The sequence below is a fragment of the Hemicordylus capensis genome, chromosome 1 (assembly GCF_027244095.1).
Source record: "Hemicordylus capensis ecotype Gifberg chromosome 1, rHemCap1.1.pri, whole genome shotgun sequence".
Classification (NCBI taxonomy): domain Eukaryota; kingdom Metazoa; phylum Chordata; class Lepidosauria; order Squamata; family Cordylidae; genus Hemicordylus; species Hemicordylus capensis.
In genome coordinates this window covers 228,382,726-228,391,911 of record NC_069657.1, presented here as the reverse complement: position 1 = coordinate 228,391,911, position 9,186 = coordinate 228,382,726, and the positions used below count along the sequence as shown (strand labels likewise).

The following is a 9,186-nucleotide window of genomic DNA, read 5'->3' as shown; positions in this document are numbered from 1 at the left end:
AATAAATAATAATTTAAAAATTCCCTCATATTTCAGTCCTTCTTGAGGCCAAATAAAAAAGTTGGACCTTCCAGCAGTCTTTCTTTTGTGGCTAATACCAGAAGAGGAGAACACAACTCTAGCAATATTTGGATGAAGAATTTTATTAGACCATATTTGCCCTCACTCTACCACCCAAGAAAAGCTGTCTCTTCCATTAATACTTTAATGTGTCAAGAAACAAGTTTAGGTTTGTTAGAGTGATGTAGCTTTGTGGCCAAGCCACTGCAGTCTTTTGCAATTGGTGCATATGCAAATAATCTTCTAGACCTTTGAGTTGAAAAGCAGCACTTCCTCCCAAAAGCCTTACTACCCTCTCCCTGCCTTTCATTATCCATTTCATTATAAATCCAAATATAATGACTTAGAAAATAACTAGGCCATGGAATCTGAAATAGGTGAAAGCTTTCAGAAAGCTCATTCCTTGCTCCACTAATGTCAAGCTAATCACTTCATAAGGAGCAGATGTTTTGCAGTGGCTGGAACCCCACCCATGGTGCCATGGAAAGGGGAGAAAGCAGCATCTTTAACCTTTTCTTTGGAGTTCTACAGATTGTTTGGGTACTAATGACAAAAATAAATTTCTATCAGTTACTATGAGGGAAGCGGTTACCCAGGATACTGTTTATCCTAAGGCCAGGTCTACATCCAAGGCCTCTTAATGAGGGATGTGCACAAACTGGATTTTGCATTCTGTTTCAAGCTTGGAACAGAATGCAAAATCCCCAGAATGTTCTGTTGGAACAACCGGTCAAGCCAGTTGTTCTGACAGAATGGTACTGTTCGGAGTCATAACATTCCGAGTGCCATTTTGGACCCCAGAATGGTGCTCTTGTGGCCTCTGCGCATGCGTGGTGGCCATTTGCATGGTAGCACATTTCAAGTGTTCTGAGCTCAGAATGGTGGTGTTCTGTTCTGAGCTCAGAGCAGCTCCTTCATTTGAAGGGCTTTCCATTCTGAGCTTGGAACATTCAAAATGGCCTGGTTCGCGGATGGAACATTCCAACCACAAACTATTCTGCACATCCCTCCTCTTAACACTCTTAGCTGAATCTAGCCCTCTCTATCATTTCCCCACCAGCCACTGTCAAGTGCAGTGAAGGCATGCAGATATCCTATGGAATTTGAGTGAAATGTCCAAACTCAAGATAACCCTACAAAAAGACTAGTTGCTTAGCTAGGGACAAGCGGCCATCTAGGCTTTTTGTAGGCTTATCCTGAGTTTGGACATTTCACTCAAATTCCATGGGATATCTCCATGCCTTCACTGAACATGATCCTCCCTTGTAGGGAAATAGTGAGCATTGTATGTTGGTTCATAAAATCATGTAAGCAGTAAGCAGATGTTCCCCCTTTCAGGTAAGCTGTATGCATGTTGTTACATGCATTAAAACACTCATTGTACACATTCAGGCAATACATACATTAGTTTTTTAAACATACAGTGGTGTGCACAAATTGGTGTAGTGGTGTGCCCATGGCCATTTTTTTTTTTAAATTTAATGAAAAACTGCAAGCTCCCAATCCAAACCTTTGCAGGCTTTAAAGGAGTAGTTGGGCAGGTAAAGAGGCTACTGGCAGCTTCTTCTCCTCTTGCCCGGCAATCCTTTCAAAGCTGGCAAGAGTCACTTTGTGAGCTGTGTGGGCCCCCATTCCCACCCCAAACCTTAGGGTTGTCAGCCATTGCCCTCCTATGCTGCCTATGAATCTATCTCTGAATATTCAATGTGGCAGAGGCAGCTATTGCCTGAGAGGAAAAGTCTATGAGCAGCTATTTGTCTAGCTATTAGCTAAATGACACCCCCCCACACACACACACACACTTCTAGATATTTGGGGGATTGTGAGAGGAGGAATTCCCATGCATAATTTTTAAATTTGTGCACATTATTGCCTCAAAATACCTTTCTAAGCCCCCTGCCTACTTTTGATATTAATTGTTCCTATTATTTTGAAGAGGTCTCATTCACATGGTTATAACATCTGGCTTGGCTCTAGGATTACATCTCTGACCCTGTAAGCCAGACAGAGTAGTGAGCCCTTTAAGGCTGTTCCCCACAGCAGGTGAGGCAAGGTGGGAGTCCAGTGACATGAGCTCTGCGAGGGCAATCAGATGTGCATCCCTGACAACAAAACCAGTCTGATGTCAACCAAAAAGAAAAGAAGAAGAAAGAAACCAACATTTAAATTCCTTTTTAACCGGCTACTAGAAGTGCACGGGGCTACATAATGATGGAACAAGGGTAAGAACCATGTTAACCACATATTATTGGAGCTGGGCGACATCTGCTATTCCTCCAGGTGATCGTGGTAGCTGAAGTATTTTTGGTGGTGGTGAAAGCTTTTGGCTTTTGTACTGCCACTTGGTATTTTGGGGGAACAGAGATATCAAAAGATGGTAAAGGAGTATGAACACTCACAAAGCAGCGAAATACAAACGTACATGTTGATGTACCCATGCACACCAACATCCCCCCAAATGCTCTGCAACATTTCAGTTGCACAAACACTTGTGCACACGACTTACAAGCAAGAGAGGAGGAAACACAAAAGGACAGCCAACGGCAAGAGTTTGAAGAGTGTGAGGTTCTCCACACAAGCAGTGTGGAGAGCCTTTCTGGGCTCTGCGGGGAGAGCAAGTGCTCTCCCTGCAGACAAGAAGGGAGCCGTCCCTGGTGGCCAGATCGGCTGCCCACACAACTACTGGCTCCGTCCTAGCCCCCAGAAGTCCCAGGATGTCCCATGCGAGTGTGCGGGGCATTCTAGGGAGACCCCCAAGGCTGGGAGGCTGCTTGTAGCCTCCCAGTCGGGTCTACTCATGTGTCAGCATGGCACGGAGCCGCGCCATGGCAGCACACAATCAGTAAAATGGGGTTAGCTGAGCACTCGCTCCACTAACCTCGTTTAAGTGGGGGGTGGGTGGGCGAACCACTAAGAGATGCACGGCTCCCAGTAGTTCCCACAACCGCAGGAAAGCAGGCTGGGCTCCCATAGCCCGCTTTCCTGCGGTCGTGAGAATAGTGTGCATGTGCGAGAGAGAGAATGAATATATGGATTGTGGCATGTTCTCAAGGGAAAATCCCAGGTATAACACATCATTGGCCAGTTTCATTGGGCCATTTATACACTTTTTGCATTGAACGAAAGCAAGGCAGAAGCAGAGATAATTCCCACCCCCCTGCCATTTTTCCATTCCATTTTCTTTAAGGAACAGAATGACTTGATCAAGTCCCAGAAGGCTTCATGACCCAATGCTGTTCCTTTCATGTCCAAATCTATGTGCCATGTAGGTTGACACTACCTCCATTCTAGTAACCATTCATCATTTTGTATGTGCTTCTTTCCGTATTTATGCCAGCAGCCATATCTTTAAAGATAGATACCAACTGTATCCTTTTGTTTTCAAAACTAATGTTTGGATTTTCGGGTTACCATGTTTTCAAAACAGTGTCCCCCACCTCCAAAGCCAACCATCTTGCTATTCAATGGTTCTAATTTTTTAAATCTTGGGTAAATATCACAGAGCCAGGCTTTCCCCACTTCCCAGAAATCATCAGAACTGCATGTCGTGGCAGTCACAGCTGAATTCAGCAGGCCTCAAGCTCAAACAGCCAGTATAAGGTTGCTTAATATGTTCATAAGAACCTTATGAGATATAGGGTGGGTGGTTGAGAAGAACTTAACAAAAGGAATTGATTTATGAACAAGCCATTCAGTGGGTTGCACACAGTGCTCCAACACCAACTCTCTAGACTCTGAAAAGCCTATATCATAAAAGCTTGAAAAGTTGAGGTCTGGCCTGTACAATTTGTATCGTACTAGGAGCTTGATTAATCTTAATTCTTTTTCTATGTAAACTGACTTGTGAACTCTTCTTATTGAAAAGCAGAGCATAATAAAATGAATAAAATAATTTATTATTATTATTATTATTATTATTATTATTATTATTATTAAACAATATATTTCCTGCATTAACTGGTATATGTATGTACACACCATGGGCAACTTTAGAATAGCAAAATGTTCTGTTACAGTTAGTACAGTTAGAAAAACATCATTTTTCAGTGATATGACACAATGCTAATGTTTTTGCCTTTTCTTTATTATCTTGATAACCTATATTACATGCAGATACAAAAGTGATGACGTATTGAATGCATTTACAAATTATTTGGAAATGATTTCTAATATTTCCTAACCCCATTTTCACTTTTAACATCCTCAGTCTAACAATTAAAAGCAAAAAGGAAGAGAGTGTCATGAAAACCAGCACAGGAGCTTCCATTATTGATCACAGCAATCACAGCAACATACAGCATCTCATGTCACAGCCTGGCTTTATTTCGGACAACATTTAGATTGGTGAAAAGTTGTTTCTCGCAGATCAACACGTGATTTCTTCCAATGTGTCGTCTGAAGTGGCTTCTTTTTCTGTTGCTCCTGTTTTAACAATTCATGAGCTTTGGGAGAGAAAAATATACACTTATCTTTCTATGATAAAAACAAAATTAGTATTTCTTTTTGGAAAGATTTAGAACTCTAATTTTAAAAGGTGTAAGTTCCTACTTGCTCATTTTCCTGGAGTGAGTAAAAACTGCCCATTAGCACTTGCACTTTCTTCATCACTTTCTGAATTTGTTTCCTGGGTTCAGAAAGAGTGCAGTGGGGACAGTGGCCCTTTAAGAGCTATATTCCAATGAAATCATGCTCCCTCAAACTATGGCAGAGGCAGAATGGCCATGTGGTGGTGTGGTGGCCAAATCTTGCAGAGAGTCTCCATGCCAGCAGTTTGTTTGTGTATCTATTTTATTTAAATATGTATAATTTGCTTTTCCTCTTTGTTTTCTCCAGGCTTACACACACACACACACACACACACACACACCTACCTGGAGAAAAACAGGGCAATAGGAGTATGCACGAACAGTTCGGAGGTCCGATTGCAGACCGAACCGGGGGCAGTTCGGTCCATGATTGAACCAAACCAGACCCAGTTCAGGTGAAACGGTTTGGGATGGTAACACAGGCAAAGCAGTAAAAGGGGGAGAAAGCTACTTACCCTGGCCAGCACAGCTGCCGGCATCACCGCTCACCCTCCCTATTCCTTTACCGAGGCTCAGGTCTGGCCTCCATGCACATGCAGAGGCCAGAACCTGGCTGCAGCTGGCCGGGCTGGTCTTCAGAAGGCTGGTGCGGGGTTTGGAGGAGCCCCGGCCACCTAGGAAATGCCCTTTAACTTGTAAAGAGGCATCCCTACCGGATTCCCCTTTATCCCCCAAACTGTTTAGGCCGGACAGGGAACCAGGCCAGGTCAGTTTGAATCCAGTTCAGATTTGAACCAAACTGGCCAAATGAGTTCCGTTCACATCCCTACAGGGCAACACACCCACAAGATGGAGCAGAATGAATCTCCCATAGTAGGGACTTTCACAAGATGGGTTCCACTGCTGAAAAGGCCATTGTTGTGGAATATGCTCAAAGCTCTCTTTTCATGTTATGCTTTTCTACAGTCAACACATTAGTGGTTTTGAAATATGCCTTTTCATGCTGCCTTTTCATCTTGCCATTGAGATCACCAAGGCAGCTAACAACAACAGTTTCAACACAGTCATACACATTGTAACAAAGCAAATAAACAGATAATACAGTTTATAGGTCAGACTGAATGTGGGAAGAAGCTGGTTCTCCTGTCTAATGAGAAGCATAGAGAGCTTTGTGTTTGAAGTTCCTCGTTCAGGAATTAGAGGTAGGAAGAGGCAGGACTACAAAGGCGGTAGACATGTTCGCTCCTAAGCATCCTCTCTGACCCACTTCAAAACTGGCCCCTTGGTATACGGAAGAACTACGGGAGCTGAAGCAGCGATGTAGATGACTGGAGCGCAGGTGGAGAAAGACTCGGCTTGAATCCGACAGATTGCAGCATAGAGCTCATTTGAAGACCTATGCTCAGGCGATACGTGCGGCAAAGAAGCTATTCTTTTCTGCCGGTATTGCATCCACAAGTTCACGTCCGGCAGAGTTGTTCAGGGTTGTGAAAGGGCTAGTATGTGCCCCTCCTCCCTTGAATCAGAATTTGGAATGATCGATTACCCACTGTGATGTGTTTAATGAATTCTTTGTGGGGGAAATCTCTCATATTCGGGCCAACTTCGATTTCGTCTCCACACTTACTTCAGTATCTGATGTGGAGGTATCCAGCAACTCCTCTTATGTGGTTAGGTTGGATCAGTTCCAGTTTGTGATTCCTGAGGATGTGGACAAGCTGATTGAAACGGTGCAGCCCACCACCTGTCCTCTTGACCCTTGACCGACATGGCTTATACTATCTGGCAGGGGGGTTGTTATAGAAGGCCTGGTAGAGATCATAAATGCATCTCTGAGGGAAGGTAGGATGCCTCCTAGTCTTAAGGAGGCAATTATTAGACCGCTTCTAAAGAAGCCTGCATTAGATCCCTTGGAGTTGAACAATTATAGGCCTGTTTCAAACCTTCCGTGACTCAGCAAGGTAATTGATAGGGTGGTGGCCTCCCAGCTCCAGACAGTCTTGGAGGAAACGGATTATCTAGACTTATTTCAAACTGGCTTTCAGGTGGGCTATGGGGTGGAGACTGCCTTGGTCGGCCTGGTGGATGATCTCCAACTGAGGAAGTGTGACTCTGTTGGTCCTTTTGGACCTCTCAGCGGCTTTCGATACTATCAACCATAGTATTCTTCTGGAGCGTCTGAGGGGGTAGCGGGTAGGAGGCACTGCTTTACAGTGGTTCTGCTCCTACCTCTCGGGCAGGTTCCAGATGGTGTCCCTGTTGTTCTTCAAAATCTGAACTTTTGTATGGTGTCCCTCAGGGCTCTGTATTGTCTCCGATGTTGTTTAACATCTACATGAAACTTCTGGGAGAGATCATCAGGAGATTTGGTGCAGGGTGCTATCAGTATGCTGATGACACACAAATCTATTTCTTCATGTCAGCATCATTGGGAGAGGGCATAACCTCCCTAAATGCCTGCCTGGAGGTGGTAATGGGCTGGATGAGGGATAACTAACTGAGACTGAATCCAGATAAGACGGAGGTACTCATTGTGCGGGGTCGGAACTCAAGAGACGATTTTGATCTGCCTATTCTGGATGGGGTCACACTTCCCCAGAAGGAACAGGTACGCAGTCTATGGGTGCTTCTGGATCCAAGTCTCTCCTTGGTGCCCCAGGTTGAGGCAGTGGCCAGAAGTCCCTTCTATCAGCTTCGGCTGATATTCCAGCTGTGTCCATTTCTTGAGATAGATGACCTCAAAACAGTGGTACATCTGCTGGTAACCTCCAGACTGGATTACTGCAATGCACTCTATGTGGGGCTGCCCTTGTATGTAGTCTGGAAACTACAGTTGGTCCATAATGCGGCAGCCAGGCTGGTCTCTGGGTCATCTATCCGCGCAAAATACAAGGTGTTGATCGTAACCTATAAAGCCCTAAACAGCTTGGGCCCTGGGTTTTTAAGAGAACGTCTTCTTCGTTATGAACCCCACCACCCATTGATATGATCAGGAGAGGTCCGTCTGCATTTGCCACCAGCTTGTCTGGTGGCTAACTAAGGGATAGGCCTTCTCCATTGCTGCCCCGAGGCTTTGGAATGTGCTCCCTAGTGAAATAAGAGCCTCCCCATCTCTGACAACTTTTAAAACGCCTTTAAAGACACATCTGTTCACCCAGGCTTTTAACTGATATTGTTTTGATTGTTTTAATGTTGTTTATAGAATATTGTTTTAAAATTTTAAATTGTGTTTTAAAACTTTTGCTTTTAAATATTTTTGGTTTTGTTTTTAATTAATGTTTTACTTTTTGATCTTTGTAAACCACCCAGAGACATAAGTTTTGGGCGGTATAAAATATGTTAAATAAATAAATAAATAAATAAATAAATATTGTGCAATCCTTGAGTGCTCTGATGGTTCTTATGCTGCAAATAGGGGAAAGATGCTGCTGCCAGCACCACCACCCCCAAATGACCTTAAATGGAAGGGTAGAATGATTAAAGGTGAGCAAAATTGTCTTTGTCTCTGGATGGCTGGAGAAAAATTGAATTGAGTACAGGTCTATAAGTCTAAGGTAGAAATTTAAAAGTAGACGCAGAGTTGGTTATTGCTAGGGATGGGCCCAGACTGGTCAGGATGCCATTCTAAAGGCCTCCGGACTGGTCCGGACCGGTCCAGACCTGGCCGGTTTGGTTCGGGTGGGGGGTTCCTTTAAGGGTGGGGGAGGGTTTACTTACCCCTCCCGCCGCTTTCCCCCCTCCAGTGCGCGTATTCTATGTAGTAATTGGGGCGGCAGGATACCTCCCTGCCACCCCTTCTCCCGCTTGAGTGCAAAAGGCTGCACGGAGCCTTTTGCGCACGCGCACATCGCGCACGCACTTCACGTCTCCGCGACGTGTGCGAGCACGTGGGCACATGCATACACGCATGTCGCGGAGACGTGAAGCGCGCGCGACGTGCGCGTGCGCAAAAGGCTCCGTGCAGCCTTTTGCACTCAAGCGGGAGAAGGGGCGGCAGGGAGGTATCCTACCGCCCCAATTACTACATAGAATACGCGCACTGGAGGGGGGAAAGCGGTGGGAGGGGTAAGTAAACCCTCCCCCGCCCTTAAAGGAACCCCACACACAGTGCCGGACCACAGCTCTGTGGTTCCATGCACACCCCTAGTTATTGCCTTATGGAATGACCATCTCCCAACATTAATATGATTCATTGCTATTTGTAGCAACACCTGGGATGTCTGAAGTACATGTGTGGAATTAGACAAATGAGTAATTTCTGGTAGCCCAGTGTACATCTTGTGTGGAGTTTTAGTAGAGATCTCATCTAAAGCTGAGGAAGGAGCTGCCTGCACCTTGCCAGGGACTGTTTTGGGGGTTTCAATTAGGATTTTCTCTCCTGGGTTGCCTTGTGTTACTAATGCTTCAAAGACTTACTTGAGCATATCTATCTTTGCTGATATAATGTTTAGATGCTCTAGGATCTGTATAATGGTTTCTACTAACAGGCATGCATTTCCCATATACTCAGGTAGAAGTTTATAGGAGTGGCGAGGAGCACGTTTAGCTCTCTCAGATCTCCTGTCTCTCTGCTCTGGAGTGGGTGGGGTTTCCCCAGGAC

The 9,186-nt window shown here is 44.9% G+C and overlaps 1 protein-coding gene across 2 annotated transcripts in view; it reads right to left on the bottom strand.

Annotated features, from left to right (window-relative positions):
* Positions 1-4,123: 4,123 nt before the first annotated feature.
* The window catches only part of RAB17 (RAB17, member RAS oncogene family), a 74,390-nt gene continuing 69,327 nt past the window's right edge, over positions 4,124-9,186 (bottom strand). For both annotated transcript variants that reach the window (XM_053286255.1, XM_053286254.1), the window contains exon 6: positions 4,124-4,502. In XM_053286255.1, coding sequence (XP_053142230.1) covers positions 4,381-4,502 — 122 coding nt within the window. In that variant the 3' untranslated portion in view covers positions 4,124-4,380. The remainder of the gene's footprint in view (positions 4,503-9,186) is intronic.